General features: G+C 40.7%; 2 protein-coding genes across 5 annotated transcripts in view; one reads left to right on the forward strand and one right to left on the reverse strand.

Annotated features, from left to right (window-relative positions):
- The window catches only part of CAMK4 (calcium/calmodulin dependent protein kinase IV), a 148,331-nt gene extending 141,634 nt beyond the window's left edge, over window positions 1-6,697 (forward strand). For all 3 annotated transcript variants that reach the window (XM_072140580.1, XM_072140571.1, XM_072140589.1), the window contains 3 exons: window positions 128-254; window positions 3,465-3,617; window positions 5,599-6,697. In XM_072140580.1, coding sequence (XP_071996681.1) covers window positions 128-254; window positions 3,465-3,617; window positions 5,599-5,763 — 445 coding nt within the window. In that variant the 3' untranslated portion in view covers window positions 5,764-6,697. The remainder of the gene's footprint in view (window positions 1-127; window positions 255-3,464; window positions 3,618-5,598) is intronic.
- A 2,050-nt stretch (window positions 6,698-8,747) lies between these two features.
- Window positions 8,748-23,182, reverse strand: STARD4 (StAR related lipid transfer domain containing 4). 2 transcript variants are annotated; one of them, XM_072140595.1, is made up of 7 exons: window positions 23,088-23,182; window positions 21,790-21,903; window positions 17,530-17,579; window positions 14,941-15,067; window positions 14,423-14,537; window positions 10,325-12,367; window positions 8,748-9,859 (listed from the first exon to the last, which is right to left on the reverse strand). In XM_072140595.1, exons 2-6 carry the CDS (start codon window positions 21,892-21,894, stop codon window positions 12,138-12,140), a joined length of 627 nt encoding a protein of 208 aa, XP_071996696.1. In that variant the 5' UTR covers window positions 21,895-21,903; window positions 23,088-23,182; the 3' UTR covers window positions 8,748-9,859; window positions 10,325-12,137. The 2 variants fall into 2 exon arrangements, with proteins under 2 accessions (XP_071996696.1, XP_071996705.1); XM_072140604.1 differs by lacking the exon at window positions 23,088-23,182 and adding an exon at window positions 21,980-22,000.
- Between the last annotated feature and the right edge of the window lie 157 nt (window positions 23,183-23,339).

The raw sequence follows: 23,339 nt of genomic DNA on the forward strand, positions 1-23,339 counted from the left end.
CCTGCAGATTGTATAAATTATTAGGTACGGGACGGGCGATGATTGTTTTCCCAGTCTGTACCCAAGACTACATTGTAGGGATGATAAATGGCCTATTCTATAAGTTGTACACATCTCATTCTTCCAGACTCTGTGGCTTCGAACCATTTTATGATGAACGTGGAGACCAGTACATGTTCAAAAGAATTCTCAACTGTGATTATGACTTTGTCTCCCCCTGGTGGGACGATGTGTCACTGAATGCAAAGGACTTGGTGAGTAGAATGCGCCAAAATTCTATAATATATTATTTAAAGAATATATTATTTACAAAAGAGGATCCATTTCAAGAGCCAATTTTTACTTTCCTCAAAAAGTCAATAACTATGAGTTGAGTTCCAGTCCTGTAATAGTTCCAGTCATTCTTGTGCAATGTTCAATGATTCCATGATTTTAGATTTAAGCACAGATAGGCCATGACACCGCGCTGCAAGTGGGGATATTTTCTCCATTATACTCACAAAAACACTGAAATTTTACGCACATCAATAAAAAGATTTTACACAATTTGTCTCAGAGAACCCTCGGTTCTGTCTTTTTAGAATTCCCTAACAATATCTGAAAAGCAGCTTCTCATCCCAAGTGTTATATTCACATCAGTACCGGTCAGTACGTACAATCATTACTATAGAAAAAGCTATACACTTCTATTTTCAGCATTAGACATGAATGGAGAGTAGTCATGCATGTCCAGAAAACTCTCCACCATTTGGCCAGGCTGCAGGGAAAGGGTCAGAGGAGGTGGTCCACACCAATCTTGTGTCTATGAACTATCCTATGAATATGGGAAATGCCCTATAAGCCAAGGTTCATCTATGCAGCTTATGTGTTTCTCACCATGCAGGTTTTTTTTTTTCACAAAGAATCTTTATTTATTGCTAGACAGTGTGAATACCATTCAGAAGAGAACGGGGCACATTTACTACTGCACTATATGCAGTTTGACTGTGTAGTCTGCAGAGGGCACCAGATTCAGGCTTTCTGGCACCTGTTCTTCATGAATCTGGCACCACTTTTGGTTTTGGTGCACCTTTATCATGGGGCGTATAACACAATTTTGTCGGACTTTGAATCTTAAATCTGGCGCACCAGAACGCTCCCCTTCAGTGCAGAAATTTGTGTTGCATAAAGAATAGTGCAGCTGCGACACAAATGTGGCACTGACCCTTCTTAAATACCTGTGCGAGCAATTTGCATGTGAAAGATCATGCAAAGTCTGGCAGAAAACTGTTGCACGGAGCTTAGTAAATGTGCCCTGATGTCTTTAACTAGCAAGCAATGAAGACTAAATATATATATGGCGATTTGAGTCACTGTTGCCTTTCTATCAGCTCGAACCAGTCTGCCCATTCTCCTCTGACCTCTGGCATCAACAAGGCATTTCCGCCCACAGAACTGCCGCTCACTGGATGTTTTTTCTTTTTCGGACCAATTTCTGTAAACCCTAGAGATGGTTGTGCGTGAAAATCCCAGTAGATCAGCAGTTTCTGAAATACTCAGACCAGCCCTTCTGGCACCAACAACCATGCCACGTTCAAAGGCACTCAAATCACCTTTCTTCCCCATACTGATGCTCGGTTTGAACTGCAGGAGATTGTCTTGACCATGTCTACATGCCTAAATGCACTGAGTTGCCGCCATGTGATTGGCTGATTAGAAATTAAGTGTTAACTAGCAGTTGGACAGGTGTACCTAATAAAGTGGCCGGTGAGTATATATTGAACATTTAGATATAATCCTAAAAACAGAAGTTAATAGTATAAAGACAATGGTGCACATCTACCCAAAAACGTTGGAAAGACCGACGAAAGCCCCATTCTGTTTACATTAAAAACACTATGGACATTGAAGGCCCTTATTATGAGAATACTGTGCTTATCTGTTGCTATTTCTTGTAGTATCCTCAAGGTAGAGCAATATCCACAATAAGTTAAAATGGTTCTACTTTAAAGGGATTGGTCACTATCAAAACTTTTTACCAAGCACTATAGAATTTTGATGGCGCTATATAAATAAAGATTATTATTATTACTAGGTTAAGGAATATATTAGTAGTCATTTAGTAGTCAACAATACTTATAAGCAGCTTAGACCTATTTAATAAATGAGGTATAACACGGTACCCTTTACCAGTGAATTATAATCTTTATTTATACAAAACATATATAAAAACACTTGGTCATCAGGACCTCAAGACATACATAAAACCTATGTGGTGGTGGTTATAAATACAAATAAGCAGCATAAAACATCGATATCATATTTTTACAAAGACTTCCAGCCGCAGATAGTATACACAGTATTTGAACTTTCTATTTCTGCCCACATGCCAATAAATCAGTGAGAAACTAAATAGTCCTAAATAAAACTGAGGGACCCATTGGCCTGATAATACCAAGACAGCCTGAAGCCAAAGTTATACTAACCAGATTAGTACATAATGACACAGATCAACAGACTACCACCACAGCACTCCGGCTCGTGTCATCGACAGCTTCCTGAAAGGGGCCCCATTTAGTACTTACCCTTGTAAAGTTTGTGTAAACTTGGCAATGCCCTCCAACCAGTTACTGGTTATGACAGAGGGACGTGTAGACTGTAATGAATGCATGACTCCCTCAATCTCTCGGAAGGCAGCAGGACACAGGACGTCACAGGAAGTGGCAGCTTTACAGAAACGTTACCGTGGTAAGTACTATATGGGTGACACCATTGGGGTCCTGTACTTACCCTGACAAAGTTTAATAATAAAAGGATTCAGCTTTGCATGAACAACCCCTTTAAAACAATGTCTCACTTTTTACCTCCTCTCTTGACCTGCAGTTTTTGATGCAGTAAAGAAATGCAAAAAAAATATTAGGCTTCCCATTCATTACCATACCTACATTTGGATAAAAAAAATGCTGCACAACATGTGGCCAGATATCTAGCCCCCTAGACGCGTATGGCACGCGGCCGCAGTCCGGTGTCACCATACCATACAATATGTACGGTTGGGCACCACGCATCCCTATGGAGAGGGGAGGGGTGAGCAGCGCTCACACCTCTATCTCTCCTTTCAAACGTATGCTACACCCGAGGCGCAACCAGGGCATGGCATAGATTTTTGTGGAAGAAGCCTAAGGCTGTTTTCTTATTAACAATTAGCATGGTAGAATGAGTTAAATACCCACAAATCAGTCATATGTGGACACATCTGTACGTTGAGACATTATTTACAGTCCTTGTGATAAATTATTTGGACCATGACTTCTTGTCTTGATCTTCAGGACCTTGGAGAGCAGTTGTGGATTTTATGATTATTCTTTTCTCAATTTGCTGTAAAATTTGTCTTCATCCTTTGGCTTCACAGTTTAGACATAGTGATTCAAGTATGAGAATGTTTTGACATATGATACATTATTGCCAATATGTATCTATTGTAGGTGAAAAAGTTAATTGTGTTTGATCCAAAGAAACGCCTGACTACTCACCAAGCTCTTCAACACCCATGGGTCACAGGCAAAGCTACAAATTTTGCTCATATGGACAATGCTCAAAAGAAATTGCAAGAATTCAATGCCAGGCGCAAGCTCAAGGTATGTATATGGCATATGGCAGACTAGGATTATCTCTGCGCTCAGCCGAGCATGTCATAGCATATTCCCTAATGAAATTGTTATAGTTGAGGTCTGTGTCTTACTACGCACATGGTAGCTAAAATATTCAGGTCAGAATGGAGAATATTTACTTTTATATCCACAAATTAGGTTGTACATGGAAAATAATATAGTTATGTTCATAGCCTCACTACTGCCTGGGAAAGCAGATGTGAATTGGGGGACATTTACTAAGAACAGTGCACCCGAACGCCCATTTCAGTGACAAAATCACTCTTAACCTTATTTTCTGCATTTTGGTACACTGCTAAATATTTTATATCCAGTGATACAAATACATTCGTGTTACTGAAAATATCAGTACAAATAGTGAAAAAGAATAAAATTTAACATTCACTACAGCTGGTTAAAATTCAAAAACATCATAAAACTTTTTTAAAACTGCCACACTGCCCAGCAATGCTTATCACACAGCTTGGGATGGGACATTCCTGAATGTTCATCTGCAACATTGACATTTCATTTTTTCATTCTTTGAATCTCTTGATGAGCCCAAATGGCTGAAACTTTTTAGGTTGGAACATGTTTCTTTCCTTCTTTTTTTTTTTTTTAACAATTTTTATTAAAGTTTTAACATTACATTTATACACACATCAATATTATAACATATAAGAAGTTACATCAGATCACATTTTTCTGTCCTAAGTATATTTGGATACTGTTCTATATGATACAGCTACTTATCAGACATACTGTAAATATGCCTATTCCATGTTTAAGCATGATGATAGACACATGACCATACACTGGGACTTAACCTTGCTGTTCGGCCATTAACAGGGACAGTGACTGCAGGGCCAGATCCCAGTCAGGTCCGTAGCATAATAGGGCAGCAGCCCGGAGTTCAAGAATTTTAGGCTATGATAGCTCCTTTGTCCCAATAGTCCCGTAGTGAACCTATTTATTCACCTTTCCTTATTGTGTACTCTGGTCTTTCTGTGTAAACCATCAATCTCATTATTGGTCACACAGACAAATATACTGTATATACTCAAGTATAAGCCGACCCGAGTATAAGCCGAGGCCCCTAATTTTACCACAAAATACTGGGAAAACCTATTGACTCGAGTATAAGCCGAGGGTGGGAAATGCATTGGTCACAGCCACCACAGTATATAGCCAGCCAGCCCCTGCTCCAGTGTATATAGCCAGCCAGCCCCTGCCCCAGTGTATATAGCCTGCCAGCCCCTGCCCCAGTGTATATAGCCTGCCAGACCCTGCCCCAGTGTATATAGCCTGCCAGACCCTGCCCCAGTGTATATAGCCTGCCAGACCCTGCCCCAGTGTATATAGCCTGCCGCCGCTGCCGAACAGATCGCACAGAAGATATACAGGGGTCGCTGGAAAGGTGAGTTTAGATATATTTATTTTTTTGACTCAAGTATAAGCCAAGTTTGGGTTTTTCAGCACATTTTTGTGCTTAAAAACTAGGCTTATACTCGAGTATATAAGGTAACTCCTTTACGTGAACACGAGCCTCTGACAACCCAATGAGGATTACCATTGATTGACACAAGATATGAAGTATATGGATGTACCAAATTGACTGGTGACACTCACAATTTGGGACTTACTTATTCTCCCTGAGGAGGATAACCATTTTAGTGTTTTTAGTATTTAGTAGTTTAAGTATTTTGCTATAAAATAATAGTATGGCAGGATAGTAATCAAAGTCAGTTTTGACACATACAATGGTAATAACTGCTTTTGTACCAGACATTATTACTTCTCTTTTTTTATAAACTTTTTGAATCTTAACCAGCGAAAATAAAAGTTACATTTTATTCTTTCTCAACATTATTCCTTCCTTGTTATACTTACCAAGGTGAACTTGAGACTTTATACCCGACTCTTATTGCACTTCTTGAAAATATGATTAGACTTCATTTCTTCCCTATAGGCAGCTGTTAAAGCTGTGGTCGCCTCCACACGTTTAGGGAGCGCTGGGAGCCACAGTAGTCATGACAGCAATAAAACAAGCAGAAACCCATCTCCAGTTCAAGATGGAGGACAAGAGGAGCCAAACACTCAGCATTCTAAGGAGGCAGAGGAAGGAGCATCTTGAGTCAATATCATTCATGTTTGGGTCTGGGTCGCTGCCATTTCATGCACCAGCTACATCAATCTTTATATTCGCAGGAAAGATTCCCATACGTGGCCCTGTGATAGATTTCATCATGGGGTGCTATGAAATGCACGAGTTGGTGGTACTTTGTTAAATGCATGTGACTGCTTATCAAAATAGTAAGATGACTGACCTGAGGCATGGAAGGTGTAGTGCTGTACCTACACATGAACTATGACCTGGGCAAATATTATTTCAAATATAACCTCAATATGCATAGTATCTACACTGTAGATAAAGTATGAAGTGTGTAGTGTTTTATTTTCCAATTTTATAACAGTAATGGACTTTATAGGAAATATTCCACTAGTATAGATACCCATCTCATAGTCCCACCACTTTGGCAGGATTGATTAAGATAATCAAGAAGAACCACATCTATCACCTTACATCATATCACTTCTGTTTACAAGAATATGCATTAATGGCAAAATGAATAGCAACATTCCATTAATGCAACATGAATGCATAGACCAAGGGGCTGGAACACGTATGTTAATATAGCTTGCATTAAGAATGCCTTATAATTACACTTTATATACAGTATTTTATTAACCAAAAAGCACTTTCATAGATCTCTGTCATTGTATTGTCTAGAAATTGAATGCTTAATAAGTCAGTTATAAGCAACAATAATAAAGTGCAGTAACTATATTATAAAATTTATCTATAAACTTGGTTGGGTTTTTAACGACACTTAATAAAGAAGGCAGAAAGACACATAGAGCGAAATCTAACTTCTTGTACATTTCTTTTTAATATATCAGGGTTTATTTAAGAGAATACTCAAAGTTTAAAGCGGACATTTATCGTCGGAATGCTCATCTCTGTACTATTAAGATTTTTCCTTTTTTAAAATAAAATATAAAGCAATTGTGGTTGTCAATTTTTTTCTTAAAGGTGTATTCCCACAAAGACAAGATACTTAAATATACTCAGGATAAAAAAAAGAACAAATGTTCTAATTCACTGTTTGGTTGTGGTTTTCCCTGGATATGACCATAAATATTCTGACTATGGTTGGATTCTTCTCATGAATAGCTTCTCTTCTCTGCACACTGCAGTGCTCTTTGCCACTCCCCCCTGCATTACAAGACCAGTTGAGACACAGGCACTTCCTGACGGCCAGCAGCAAGCAGAGACTTACTCTACAAGCTACATAAGGACTTTATAGCAGAGCTGAATCTGTGTTTTATTGATTGGGTGAGTTAGCAAAGCAGAGAGCGTCATTGTGTTTTATATCCATCTCATGGATCTCATCATATCTGATCTCTGTTCTGTTGTTCTGTCTCATCTCTCTTTTTCTGTGTGTCAGATACTAGTTGAATGTTCAGAAGCTAAATAAGTGTAAATAAACACTGGACCCTGATAATTTAAGCACATTGTTAGCACACAGCATCTCACAGCACTAGAGGGATCATGAATTGTCTGCAGAGAGAGTCTCTGCCCATACTCTGGGATTTTACACTGACCATCAATGATTGATAGGAGCTACAACAGAAATAAAACTGAGTAAAGTTGTAAAGTAAGAGGGTTAAAAATGATCCTTATGCAAACATTGCTAGTGGGTAAACATTTGATAACTTTCTTTCATAGGAAAACCCCTTTATATATTGCAAATTAAATGCTCCTGACTATAGTTCATTCATAGTGAAAGTGCCTGGATATGTGTTTGGGATAATGGGATGGAAGTCAAACTTCTTACTTTGAGTAAGGTAAAAGGGTTCTCTGTGCTTAGAATATTGATAACCTATCTAGAATATTAGTCAATATCTGATTTGTAGGAGACCGACACACATCACACACATCTATCATTTAACTATATATCTATCTCTGTTATACGAACAGTTGTCAATCTATTTCTGTTACAGGTATTTATCTATGACATTTATTATTGCTACATTTTTTTTCATTTAGAGAAGTTTTCCAAAACCACCTGGTTACTCAGGGGTTATTCCGGTCCGGGCCATAGGAGCAGGAGGAGAATGATGCAGGAGCTGCAACTTAATTTCTAGAATTCTCTCTTTTATGTGAAGGCTCACCATGTAACTATTTATAGTCAAAGCCATATGCAAATGAGCAGAGATAAGGCTGCAAGGGGGATATCCCTTTAAATACCCATATGTTGGGCTCTATATACATGTTTTTAGTATCAATTTAAAGATAATAAGCTCCTCTTTTAAATCACAGCAGGACTGTGGTTCTAAAAGCTATAGAACTGGAGATACATGCAGTTTCACTGAAAAAGAGTTTCTAATATTTAATTTGCTGCCAAACTCATATGTACAGCCCAAAAAGTGGCATCTAAAATAACGTGCCCCATTCCGCTTCTAAACTTGACTTATCTCAGGCAACTTTGACTCTTCTCAACTCACTTTCACATGACTATGGAGATTTTTATAGGTAAATGGCACATTAGTGTTTGCATCACATTCCTAATTTACACCAATGGAAGTGCTACTGATGATAATTAGATTCATTTTGTTATGAATTAGAGGTTCATATTAGTTATTAATGAACTATTGGGAGTCATTCGACAATCTTCACAGTCAGAGAACAATGCCTTGGAGTCTGCAACAATATATTAGCAAGGCACATCTGCGCTACTTAGTTATATTGTTCTAGAATCAGAACAATGGACAATCACAGAAGGGGAAATGATTAGAATTATGGACACCAACAGAACCCAATTTACCCATTAACTGCAATAGGGTCCTTAGGACTTTCGTTCAGATACCTGCTATATTGCCAGATGTAGAAATCACCCGCAGGACCTTTTTGTACACATTTTTTGGTGAAACCTGTAATGTATATGGAAATTGAGCCTAAGTCTCCTCTTCTTATGTGATTTTAAGATTGGCATTTCATTTTCTTCTTCCAGATGGCCTCTTGTGTTACTGTGCAAACAAAACTGAATGGAGACATTTATCAGGAGCCACAATTTAATAAATAAATCTTGGACATTGCTGAAGTTTTACACAGATCTGACATACTGTAGCTGTAGGACTTGTTTCTATGGTAGAATCTTAAAGCTGCCCATTGTTTCTCCTCTGTGATTTACAACCAATGCTCAATTCATGGAAAATTCAAGTATACAGATATCAAAGAATAGATAGAATTCAGTATATAACAAAACACATTTTAGGCATTTTTTTTGCATATTGCAACATTAAATAACAACCAAATACTGACATGGAAAAACTATATAACATGTATAAAAGATAGGTAGCTTAAACCTAAAGTGCCTTCCCCATATTGATGTGGGGTCTTGAGTTATGAACATGTAAACCATTTTTCTACAGTCAGAAAATACAGATGGTTGTTAGAGGATTGAATGTGCGTGGATGGACAGTACAACCTTATCACATATTATCAGGGTTTTTTTTTTCCAAAAAATGCTGCAGTCACGTTTTAGCAGAAAGATAAGGCAGCACATGACCGTGGTCAGCCTGTGAAAAACGTACCATGTGCTGGTCAGATTTCATAGACCAACCACATAGGTCCAGACGGGACTCCATGCATCATACTGAGATAAGCTGCAAGGAGTGCCAACAAGGTTGTGAGCTGCTAAGAAGGATATGCACTAAAAAATTTGTAGGAGAAAAAGGGTTTCATTTCACTCCAAAAAATTAAGGCGCCTCATTGAATTAGAACAACTAACAGATGGTTCACAGTCCAATACTATACTATCAGATACCATCGGGTGCAGCAGAAGATTCTAGGTATAGTCACACTCTGCACTGGACTAATGTGCAATACATTGATACATCTCCTCCAGATTCGTGAAAATGCCCTAAGACAACTTTGCTTGTGGGTCACCCAGAGCGTTCTGCAGCAATGGAGATAGGATATTTCAAATATCCCATTCACATATTGCATTAAAAAAAGTGTGACGTAAAATTACATGTTTGGGATATTTTAGATCCACAGCATTACACATTATTCTGCAGATGTTAATTGCAGATTTTAATGTTTGAAGTTCGGAAGTTGAAAACCACAAACCATCCCAATTTCGGGAATTTTTCTTATCATTCACCTAGGGCAGTGGTGGCGAACCTATGGCACTGGTGCCAGAGGTGGCACTCAGAGCCCTCTCTGTGGGCACCCAGGCCATCACCAGAGAGGACTCCAGGTATCTTCCTGCAGTCCCAGACAGCCCAGTACTTGCTGTGCACAGAGCTATTTTCAAGAGACAGCTGTACCTGGGGCTACTGGAGGAGTGGGAAGGAGTGGAAGGATCTGGATTATCATTGTAGCTCCTGCTCCGGCCCTGACAATTCTTCCTGTTTATGGGACCCCGGAGGGAAGCTACAATGATCATCCAAATTTCTTCTATTTTCTGCTTTATTGGTGTCCTCAGGGTGCTGATATCAATGAAAGCTGTGACAGAGAAGGGAGTATAAATCACAAATTACATTTCTGCGTTGGCACTTTGCGATAAATAAGTGGGTCCTGGTTGTAGTTTGGGCACATGGTCTCTAAAAGGTTCGCCATCACTGACCTAGGGAGACTAAGCAAACACAAAGAGCATGTTCAAGGTGCAAACAAGTTATATCTCAAGACCCAAGAGCAGCTCATGAAAGGAGCTCGGAGGTAAGATCCCTGACTGCACTGCGGCTCACTTTCATATAGTACAGCAATCCGTACAAATATGGCAGAACAATGCGGCATACTGTATCACTTGTCATACATACTAAAGAAAGCTTTTCTAGAAGAAAACATCTCTAGCTTTTACCAGTAGAGTAAAAAAGCCACAATAAATGAAGCCAGCAGAAATAATGCTCCTGGTTGATACTTTCCAGGTCCATACAGGAGATATTTCCGAAACCAACAGCTGACAACTGTATGGAGGGAATTAAAGCTAAATGTCATATTACATAACAATACGGCAGGACGTTTATCTACATTTAAAATACTTTTGAAAATATAACCAATAAAATATATTAACATTTCTCAAAGGTCTCTGTGACAATTAGCACAACAAAGATTAAATATGTGTATAGATTATAAGTCATGTTAAATCATTAAAAAAAACTGAAATTAAATGTTGCTAAAGTTCAAGGTGAAATCCTATCGCTTAAATATACAATTAAGTTTAAATTATAAGGTGTAGCATGCTTAAATATTTATAGAAATTGAGAAATGTGAATGGAAGTCATAGGGGTAAATCAGGTTATCAGCTTTCTATGAATGTGATCTTCCCAAAAAGGATCACAAAAATGGGCTCCAGTGATCACGCTTTTTCCCAGCAAAAGGTGAACTGGATGCAGTGAATTACTGATAACCTGTTAAAGTACATCTACTACCAGATTTATTGGTGGTAGACTGTCCCCACTGTCATGCTCATTACCTTAAGGGGTCTTCTGCATCAGTTTACTGCACCTTTGTAAGGTACGATTTTATAAAAATATGGTAATGACTCGTCCTGGTCCCCCGACATCTGCGGCCTTCTGCGCATGCGCAGAACGCAGGGGACCAGGACGAGGGCGCACAGCTACGAGGAGCTGCGCGCCGAAGATTAAATGGTAGGCGGAGTAACGTGGCTACTGGGGCGTGGAGTAGCTGCGACTAGTAGCCTCATGTCCGGCTACTCCACGCCCCAGTAGCCGCATAAAAAAATTTACATATGCCTCCAATAAAGTTTTCTAAAAGACACCCGGGACATGAGGATTAGCCCAAAAAAGGGCTATCCTCAAGTCCCATTCATCCACCTGCCACCCCTTCTACCTTTATAGGTAGAATCGGGGTGGTAGGTTCCCTTTAAAGCCAGAATATCTCTTTAAAGAGTGAGTGGAACTCTGGTGAAGCAACCTGTGTGAGTATCCCAACTTGGGTCCTTTCCAAGAAAATGAAAAATGAGACATTACCCCAATAAACCAGTGATGTTGTTACCAAAATTTCCAATAAAACTAACACACAGCACTCTTAAATAGTGAATGCCGTAAAACAGTGGTTTAGCTGACCAAGCTCATAGGTGAAAGGTCCTTGGGGGTCATTGCCCTAAATACAGTACCACACAATACTGTAACTTTCTTTTCCTGTTGGAAACTCTAAAACAGCACCAATATATCAGAACCCTTATTATGACATATACATAGCAGCATATGCAAATGTGAAAGCAAAATTATAAAAATACATCTGAGTCTGCTAAATAGAATATACTTCATAAAATATAAGTAACTGCAAAATAGTGCGCCCTATGGGAATATTAATATGCAATTACTCTATGATCATTTTCAAGCACCTAGTCTAAAGCACTCAGTCTAAAGGTTATTTTTATAAATGATGCAGGGGATATGCATTCGGATTCAAGTCTATGACTTCTTCAAGGCCTTCCTGAGGTCACTGTAGAAGTTCACCAGAGAACCTGCCATAGCAAAGTCCACCGTGCTCTGAGGAAGCATTCCCCTCAGGTCTGTCTGAATGTATCCCGTCAGGAAGCTGTGCTCTGGGTTGTTCTGGAGGGGTACACAGAACCACCCGCAGGGGTGATTGAAGCCACGGACGCAATGGGGTCTTACATCTTCATGTTCGATACTAACACCTGTGAAAGAAAAGAAATACGTAAATGCAATATGTATAGATGGAGGACAGAAGGGTAAGGTGTCTGTTGGCAGTGGCATCAGCAGTGTAGCAACGGAGAAAAATAAAAGAGGAAGCAAATTCATATTCAAATGGGTCATTAACATAGATCATATGTAATGAGTAATTAGTGCTCCCCTTAGCAGACAAAATGTTGTGGACACACTCTATGATGCTACTGGCGCTTTAATCAGTCCTGTGACTTTTTCCCTGTGGAGGAGAGACACAGGGCAGAAGATGGCCGGCCGTCACATGTCCACCTCACATGTCCTGCACCTGCCTGGGCGGGTCATGTGATCATCACTATGTTTGGCTGTAGTCAGTTGGTTGCAGTGCATCCAGCGTGTCCAGTGTTGTGGTGAGACCCATCTCAGTGATGTAATGTGCAGTGATGGCAGTTACACATCATTACTATAGTAACACAGCAGGACAGTCTGTTACATCATCACTGGGAGCAGAGCACAAGAAGGAATAGCTGTTAATGAGAACTGCGCGATCATGGGACATGTAGTATCCTATGGTGGCCATCTTGGAGATTACTCCACCTACATTAGAAAGCCCATAAAATTTGGTGAATATTTTGTGAAAATATTTGTGAACTATTTAAGCTCCGTTCTGTGATTAATGACATTGAGTTTGTTTTATTTACTAATTTATAGCATTATGGATTTTTGTAGCAGACGTTCATATTCCGGAATACCTGTTTAAGACTGGTGTTTAGAACAACAGTTTTAAAATTCCCCCCTGCCATCGGTCCTGCGCCCATATCCACTAAGAGGCTCTTAGTGAATATGGGTGCAAACTCCACCAGTTGTGACCTGTAGAGTTTTTTGCTATAGACTCTGACATAGTAAATGTGACAGGTCATTCACACATCGCCCACCCTCTGCTCTCCACCCTGACACACCCATAATGGCGTGAGGGTTGGAGAAAGCCAGAAAACTGTCAGAGACACCATTTATAAAGCATTGCTGAATTTTTTGCCGCTTTTTAATTAAAGATTTAAGGCGTATTCCGGGAATATGAACGTCTGATACAAAAACCCATAATGCTATAAATAAATTAATATAATAAAACTCAATCTCATTAGTCACAAAATGGATCTTAAATAGTTTTAGTTTGATTTTATAATTTACAAAATTTATGGCCTTTCTAAAGAAGGAGGAGTTATCACCAAGATGGCCGCCACTGAAAACTATAAGTTCCATGATCCTTTAGTTCTCAGTAACTCCTCCTCCCTCTTATCCTCTGTGATGATGTAACAGACTGTCTTGCTCTGTTACCGTAGTAGTGATGTGTAACTGCCATCACTGCACATTACCTCACTGAGATGACGTCTCACCACAACACTGGCCACGCTGGATATAATGTAACCAACCCACTACAGCCAAACATAGTGATGATTACATGGCCTTCCCAGGCAGGTGCAGGACATGTGACCAGCGGCCATCTTGTGTCCTGTGTCTTCTCCACACGGAGGAAATCAACGGACTGATTAAAGGGCCAGTAGCATCTTATTTCTTCATTATAGTGTATTTCCACAGTATTTTCTGCTAAGGGGAGCAACATTTTTAAATAACAACCAATTACATATTAGCTCATATTTTGTGTACCCTTTTGTATATGAATCATGCTTATTCCTGGAATACATCTTTAATATTATTATAATGAATCTCCCCCAATAATTCTAAAGGTCCACATGTCGGTATTCCCATCAGTGTAGTATACAGATAAAAGCCCCAAAAAAGACAGCAACCAATCTATTTACCAAAAGCTGTTTGTTTGATGCACGCAGCTCCGGGTCCTAGTGTGCAGGATCCATAGTCCAAGACAAAAAAAGGAAAGGCCACAGCATCCAATATGATGAAAAAAGGTTGCATTTTTTTCTATGCGTGTGTGAATAAAGGTTTAACCTTTATTCATCATATTGGATGCTGTGGCCTTCTCTCCTTTTTTTATACAGATAAAAGCAACATTTAAAATAAAAATGAAAATAATTAAAACAATGAAATTATACCGCAAGTTAAAAGGCCGTCTTCATATGTTGTGGTGTAGGAAAAGTCTATGAATTCTCTTGGGGATATGATATTCAAAAGCTGTCCCGCAGTTGTGTAGCGCATAACACAGCAACCCTGTGGTGAAAACAGAGAAGAAGTACAATGTATTACTGCTTTTTGGGCACTCGGCCGCTAAAAGGTTCGCCATCACTGTCCTAAAGCATTAAAGGGAACCTGTCAGTAGTATTTCACACATCAGCTTAATGGCATTTTGCTGCCATTATCTTGACTAAGATATCTGCTGGCTTGTTGAGAGGCCCAAATGGCTAAAGTCAAATAGAGATGAGTACATTTTTCTAAATTTGATTAAAAACAAATCAGCAGATATCTTAGTCAAAGACGTTTGTGTTGTGTACAATCATCTGATATGTGAAATCCTGATGACACATTCCACTTAAATATTTATCTTTTTATCTATCCACAAATGTCTTTTCTGTAAAGTGACATGGACACACACTGTTAAGGCAGACAAGTGTACCTGCTGGAAATCTTTGATGATATCCATGGTGGTCATCAGGCTGTCCCACTGTAGCCTGTACGGTCCCGGTCTGATATAATCAACAATTCTGTTTGTGACATCTTTAACAACTCCCTCCACTTTGTAGCTGTAAGAAAAATAAAATCAGACTGAGCTAAGAAAAGCAAAGCAGACTTGAAATTCAGCCTCATGTAACTAAAAATCGCTCACCAGCACTGGGACCTTGTTTAACGCGTGGATCCGTCCCATCTGCTGATCCGATCCCATTAAACAGAGTGCAATGAATGGGAGTCCTTGCATCATACATAAATATGATGAATGGACCCCCATCCTCTGCAATTTGTTCAGTCTGTGGGACCAACATATGGGTCCATTTCCCTCCTAATTCAGATTATTCTGCATGCATTTTCTGGACCAGCATCTGATCCCTTTGTAATGACAACCTGCGCCACTGCAGCTAGATGGACACATAACTTTGGAAAGAACAGGTTTCCAAAGCTAAAGCCATGTTTCACGGGTCATCACCTGGGATTAGCTAACTTCTTGTTGAGAAATGTCAATGCCAAGATCTGCCAATAATCTCTGATAGATGAAATAAACCCTGCAGGCAGCTCGCTATGTCGGTGAGACATTTGAGTCATGTTAATAAAGCTTTTAAGGACTATAAATATGGCAGATGTGTTACCTTTGACTGTATTTGTAGTGCAGTGTAGAGTTTTTTATTTGTACTATAAAGGCCGGGATCCTATTCTAGAACCACAAATCATTGGGGGGCATTTATTATCGCCTTTCAAACCAAAAACTGGCTGATTTTTTTTCCCCTTGTTGCGCCTTATTTATGAAGTGTCGGCCTCACTATTTTGGCGATTTTTCAACACTAACAACTTGTTCTCTTTTTGGGCGCTTATGAATTTGTTACTTTTCTGGCACAGTTTTTACCACGAAATTAGAGCAGCCAAAAGTCGGTCTAGGGAGTTCTACTTTACCTCCATGAATGAGGAAACATTTCTAATTGTTTTTGTTTGTGCGTCAAATCATTGATCCCTTTCGCCACAAACTTACATCCCACTGAAAATTATGACACACTTCCAGCGCCACCCTGTGCCAAAATTAACAAATCCCCATTGTGTCATGTAACCACTATAAATATATGTATATATTTATTATATATTGTGTATATAAGGCAGTACAACACACCAGCCATTTATTCTTTATAAATCTGGTATTACAATTACTTTATCCAAGCATTAATTTATTCCATTGTGTAAAACAATACGATTATAGTTTTTTTTTTTCCCGGTCTCATTAGTGCAGTGAGAAATTTTTCTTTACAGTACTTTTTTTTCAACTGCAGAATTTCCATTAAACATCCAGATTGAAATCCACATCCATCTTGTCCAAAAAATACAAAAAACTAAATTTACAGCCCACAATTAGACAGTCACTCGAAATCCTGGATATAGACAAGCAATATCCAACACTCCCATTGTACTAAATAGTGCGTAAGGGCGCAAATTTGGTACAGCCGGTTTCCAGCATGAAGATTCACATAATACGTAGCTGACCTAAATAAGAAAGTCATCTATAATAACTTTCATCCTAAAAGGTAGCACAGGCTCTATTCACACCTGCATCAGATACTCTAATAGAAGCCTGGCACAAGCTGTTCAAGCTGATTAATCCTAGTGCATGCATGCAGTGATTGTTGTTTCTGGCAAAAAATGGACATCCTAGAGGAACCTAACGGAGCCCCTTGGGTGCGATGGAGAGGAGGAGGGGTGACCCTTCCCCTCTCCATAGAGATGTAACACAGGGAAAGACAGGACATGCTCTATCTTTTCCCTGTGTACGGAGTGGTACGGTGCAGCACGTGTGCTGCAACGTATCGTTCCTTGCGCCAATTGCCATCTATGGGGGATGTATGTACGGCTGCAAGCTTGCGGCCGTAAATACGCCCCCTGACGGCCGCGTGAATGCAGCCAAATGCTACATTCACACACATGTATGGGGGACGTATATATGGCTGATATACATCCCCCATACACTCCTATGGGCTCACGACCCTGTACGGGAGCGGTACGGTGCAGCACCATACCGCTCCGTAGCACGGGAAAAGACAGGACATGTCCGATGTTTTCCCGTATTACGGCACCGTGCACTGTATCTCCCTACGGAGAGGGGCAGGGGTGAGCAGCGTAATATTGTATATACAGGTAAGGGCTCATTCGCATGACCGTCTGGGGGGATGTATATGCGGCCTTAAAAATCTACCATCAGAGCTCACTGCTCAAGTGCTGAGGGAGCATGAGGAGTAATAGCCTGTAAAGCCAGATCAGATAGAGGTTATGATAGCCCATCAGGCTCATTAACATAATTTTAAAAGTTGATTTTAGAAGCATGAAGGTCATGGATAGCAAATATAATAAGATTACCACAGTCACAGAGCCTTGAGTAAGTGCCCCTGGTTTATCATGCTTAGTTTTGATGGTAGATTTCCTTTAAAAATAATGGGACTTAACAATCCAAAATCCATGCGACAACTCCTCCTAAATAATTACTGAATGCTTCACATATTTTTTAGACACTTACAGGCAACCACCAAATTCTTCTGAAGGCTTGCGCCACACTGTTACATCACTCTGTAAAAGTGAACAGAAAAGCCAAGGTTAATATTGTTAGTTCAAGCAATATAGACATCAGATAACAGAATACACAGAAATGGAGTGAGCTGTTATCAGGCAAAGTACACAGAGACTATACCGTAATACAGATATATTTAGCAGCTAAAACCTTATCAGTATAAGTATAGTACAGTTACAAATAACAAGATTACTATTATGTATCATTTACAGTTGTTTAGGTTTATTTAATCATTTATTCAAGAACTAAATATGAATAAATCATGAAAATGTGCACTGAACATAGTAAGGAACACAAGGGTTAAAGTAGTTTTCTAGTGAAAAGGGAACTAATGGGTGATGAGGACTGAGCCTAGGAAAAAACTGCTCTGCTTCCCTGTTCCTGCAGTACAGCCCTCCAGTATCTAGGTGGCGCCTCCATCAGTGGTCCTGTGACAGCTGCAGACAGTGGGGCTTATTTACTAAGGGTTGCGCTGCTCACTTTCGTCGGACTGTGCACCATTTTCGGGTTTTACACGGCTTGCACCGGCATTTAAGAAGTGTCTGCGCTGGGATTTTGGCGTACGCGGTCGTTTTGTGGTGCAGCTGCGCTGGCTTCCATGCGACACGAATTAGGGGATGTGCCATTAAACGATCCGACTAATTTGGACTGAGCGCAGGATTTAACTTTCAAATTGTGTCACAAGCCCGAGCACTTACATGCACCAGGAAGAAGAAGGTGAACTCTGTCGGACCTGAACGGAGAAGCGACACATGCAGGATATTGTGCGCACGATCTTTGTGAGTCGCGCCAGAGTGCATGATCGTCAGACAATGCACTTTCTGTGAATTCCAGTGGCCGGATAAGAAAATGAGCCCCAGGGAGAGAAATCAAAGGTCACATCATGACTATTCACTGATCTTTCTCCGCAAACCTCTCAGGTGGTCCCGAGACTTCCAGCCCACACTATCGGGAATCAAAGGGTTGTGCTATGTGAACACGAAGCCTAAGCAAGATAGGTACCATTTATCCCAGTATAACGGGAAAATCCCTTTAACTAAGTATACATGAACACTAGAGCATCGAATAGAATCCACTTTTACATTCCCATTTAGTAAATTTGTCAGAATCCATTTGTGCCCTTCATAAAGGATTTATCCCCATTGGTATTTTAATATTTTGTTCATAAACTATAGTAGAAAAACAGAAATGGGTTCCTATAGTTCACTGCATACACTGAAGTAATGTGCAACTCTAATGTGGACAATTTTCATTTTCTTTTATATTTTCATTTATATGTGCACTGACATACAATATCATGAGCTGAGTCAGCACATTTATTACAGGATTTATGGCTACTAGGATACAGGTCTTTGATAAGTGGAAGATTCCAAATCTTTTATTAATCTCAGATTAACAGGAATGTGGGAGCAAAGTTTAGATGAGACGTGACTGTGAGGAAAACTGAAGAGCACAGACCTGTCTGCGAGACACATAAAAAAGAACTGACAAAGGCAATTTACAAGGAAGCAACAAACCACAACACGAAATTCTGACCAGACAAAAAAAGTAGAGAAATAACTCCGATCTACATATACATATATACTGTACATGATACATAATTAGGATTCCTAGTGCTCTAGAGAGGGCACAGGGCCATGGGGATTCTGGGAACCCTGGCTAAATTTTGTTGTGGTCCCCATTCAATTAGAGAAGAACATGTCACAAGTACACGCAGATACTACAGTGTATCTTAGGATCTCATATTTACAGTAGTATTAAGGTGGTCCGAGGAGTAAGTGTTTTTGGTGCAACAAACTGGCCATTTTTACTCCTTCTGGTGCTCTAGACCAGTGGGGTGGTGAAAAGGTTAAATAATCATTCCTTGCTTTTCTCTGGTTTGTTCATGTTCAGCTTCTTATATTTTTGAATTATTACTTAGGATACTGCAGGGCAGATGATGATGAGGAGTCATTGGATCATTATGGCATGTTAGGACTGTTCCAGGGAAACCCATAGTGGTGGTTCTCAATTTTTCTGAAGAATAATGCTCCACCGTAGCTAAGTCTCTTTGTGTGCTTCACAAATATTTTTAGCTATCAATTGGTGCCTGGGAGACCAAATTTCAATGGGTCATAGCAGACCATGCTTCCATGGGTACATAGGAGACATTGCTTCCATGGGTGCATAGGAGACATTGCTTCCATGGGTACATAGGAGACATTGCTTCCATGGGTGCATAGGAGACATTGCTTCCATGGGTACATAGGAGACATTGCTTCCATGGATACATAGGAGACATTGCTTCCATGGGTACATAGCAGAACATGCTTCCATGGGTGCATAGGAGACATTGCTTCCATGGATACATAGGAGACATTGCTTCCATGGGTACATAGGAGACATTGCTTCCATGGGTACATAGGAGACATTGCTTCCATGGGTGCATAGGAGACATTGCTTCCATGGATACATAGGAGACATTGCTTCCATGGATACATAGGAGACATTGCTTCCATGGGTACATAGGAGACAATGCTTCCATGGGTACATAGGAGACATTGCTTCCATGGGTACATAGGAGACATTGCTTCCATGGGTACATAGGAGACATTGCTTCCATGGATACATAGGAGACAATGCTTCCATGGGTACATAGGAGACATTGCTTCCATGGGCACATAGGAGACATTGCTTCCATGGGCACATAGGAGACATTGCTTCCATGGGCGCATAGGAGACATTGCTTCCATGGGCGCATAGGAGACATTGCTTCCATGGGTGCATAGGAGACATTGCTTCCATGGGTGCATAGGAGACCATGCTTCCATGGGTGCATAGGAGACCATGCTTCCATGGGTGCATAGGAGACCATGCTTCGACGGGTACATAGTGGACCATGCTTCCATGGGTACATAGGAGACACTGCTTCCATTGGTACATAGGAGACCATGCTTCCATGGGTACATAGGAGACATTGCTTCCATGGGTACATAGGAGACATTGCTTCCATGGGTACATAGGAGACCACGCTTCCATGGGTACATAGGTGACATTGCTTCCATGGGTACATAGTGGACCATGCTTCCATGGGTGCATAGGAGACATTGCTTCCATGGGTGCATAGGAGACCATGCTTCGACGGGTACATAATGGACCATGCTTCCATGGGTACATAGGAGACATTGCTTCCATGGATACATAGGAGACATTGCTTCCATGGGTACATAGGAGACATTGCTTCCATGGGTACATAGGAGACATTGCTTCCATGGATACATAGGAGACATTGCTTCCATGGGTACATAGGAGACATTGCTTCCATGGGTACATAGGAGACATTGCTTCCATGGGTGCATAGGAGACATTGCTTCCATGGGTACATAGGTGACATTGCTTCCATGGGTACATAGGAGACATTGCTTCCATGGATACATAGGAGACATTGCTTCCATGGGTACATAGGAGACATTGCTTCCATGGGTACATAGGAGACATTGCTTCCATGGATACATAGGAGACATTGCTTCCATGGGTACATAGGAGACATTGCTTCCATGGGTACATAGGAGACATTGCTTCCATGGGTACATAGGAGACATTGCTTCCATGGGTACATAGGTGACATTGCTTCCATGGGTACATAGGTGACATTGCTTCCATGGGTACATAGGTGACATTGCTTCCATGGGTACATAGTGGACCATGCTTCCATGGGTACATAGGAGACATTGCTTCCATGGATACATAGGAGACATTGCTTCCATGGGTACATAGGAGACAATGCTTCCATGGGTACATAGGAGACATTGCTTCCATGGGTACATAGGAGACATTGCTTCCATGGATACATAGGAGACATTGCTTCCATGGGTATATAGGAGACATTGCTTCCATGGGTACATAGGTGACATTGCTTCCATGGGTACATAGGTGACATTGCTTCCATGGGCACATAGGAGACCGCGCTTATATTGGTGCACATGGTCCACGAAAATGGACATGTGTGTCTGATTCATCAAAAATTACTGCCTCATCACATGCTCAGTTTACTGATCTGTCTCTATATTTTTGTATTGCAGCCCTGCCAGGATATACTGACTTCAGTTAATGTTTCTACAAAATATATGCCTGATCCTGTTCTTTTTTTGTTTAATGATCCCTCTGTATCACTCCCACTATTCACAGCTAAGACCATATAATAATGACAACTTCGTGAAGGCCACTTACAGATTTCTTAGCCACGCTCCAGGCCTCCTCCGGAATGCTGTGGTACTGGATCAAGGTTTTCTGTAATTTTGTGGACATAGACGGCACATCAATTTGGTTCTCCATGTTCCTGAACTAAAACAAAGGAAATATAATATAATGTCACTAAATGTGTGTTTTATGAAGAATTAAAATTCCAGGGGTGTTTTACCAGTTTTAAACATTAAATTTCAGATGAAATTGATATTTTCTTGATATTATCTCCCAGGCTTCTGGTCCAGAAAAGCTCATGACCTATCCGCAGTCAGGTGACCCCTGCAGCCAATCACTGAATCAATGAATGGAGCATAACTACTACCAGTCATGTGATGTATTTACGGTGGAAAACCACAGATTTTAGGTGATACCCCATAAAATCTGCAATCCACAGCAGGTAATGTCATGTATTTGAAGGCTGCTGTAACCCGCTGCCACTGAGGATCCTGTCTGTGTCCTGCATGTATTTTCTTCAGATCAGAGGGGTCATTCCACCTGTAGTGTCCTGGATGATGTGTAACACAGCACTGATTATACAGATCTGCATAGATTAGGGGTGGTTATCCTAATTATTATAACTATACAACCTATGGTAGAATCACAAGTCTCAGCAATGCCAGGGCTGTGTATAAGGAATACAGGAAACACTCACCCTGTGTATACCGTGCCTCCTCTCCCTGTGTATACCGTGCCACCTCTCCCTGTGTATACCGTGCCTCCTCTACCTGTATATACCGTGCCTCCTCTCCCTGTATATACCGTGCCTCCTCTCCCAATATATACTGTACCTCCTCTCCCTGTATATACCGTGCCTCCTCTCCCTGTGTATACCGTGCCTCCTCTCCCTGTGTATACCGTGCCTCCTCTCCCTGTGTATACCGTGCCTCCTCTCCCTGTATATACCGTGCCTCCTCTCCCTGTGTATACCGTGCCTCCTCTCCCTGTATATACCGTGCCTCCGCTCCCTGTATATACCGTGCCTCCTCTCCCTGTATATACTGTGCCTCCTCTCCCTGTGTATAAGTGTATGTGACTCCTCTCCCTATGTATAAGTGTATGTGACTCCTCACCCTATGTATAAGTGTATGTGACTCCTCTCTCTCTGTATACCGTGCCTCCTCTCCCTGTGTATGTGACTCCTCTCTCTATGTATATGTGTATGTCCCTCTTCTCTCTGTGTATATGCCTCCTCTCTCTATGTATATATGTATATGTATATATGTGTATATGTATATGTATATATGTGTATATGTATATGTATATATGTGTATGTGCCTCCTTACCCTCCGGATGGCAGCTGCAGAGTGTGCTGGGTATCAGCCGTTTCACTACTAGCCAATCACAGCATACAGTCATTCATAGGGCGGGACCAGAACGAGAGCTGGAGCCTATCAGAGAAGATATGAGGCATAACCCCGCCCCGAGAGCTCTAGCTCCGGCCATAGAATAAGAGCAGTGGGCGGGGCTGTGAGTCATTGAGGCTCCGGGCTGTTTGTGCAGTGACTGGAGGATGAGGAGGATGGGTGTTGTGAGGA

Source organism: Engystomops pustulosus, chromosome 1 (assembly GCF_040894005.1).
Source record: "Engystomops pustulosus chromosome 1, aEngPut4.maternal, whole genome shotgun sequence".
Lineage (NCBI taxonomy): Eukaryota > Metazoa > Chordata > Amphibia > Anura > Leptodactylidae > Engystomops > Engystomops pustulosus.

Bases quoted from the DNA above. Each gene is read 5' to 3' on its own strand.
- STARD4 (XM_072140595.1), bottom strand. From the start codon at position 21,894: ATGGAGAACCAAATTGATGTGCCGTCTATGTCCACAAAATTACAGAAA. The intron at 17,580-21,789 runs GTAAGTGGCCTT...TCACTTTTACAG, and splicing joins GGAGCGTGGCTAAGAAATCT to AGTGATGTAACAGTGTGGCG. The intron at 15,068-17,529 runs GTAAGTGTCTAA...TTTTTCTTACAG, and splicing joins GAAGAATTTGGTGGTTGCCT to CTACAAAGTGGAGGGAGTTG.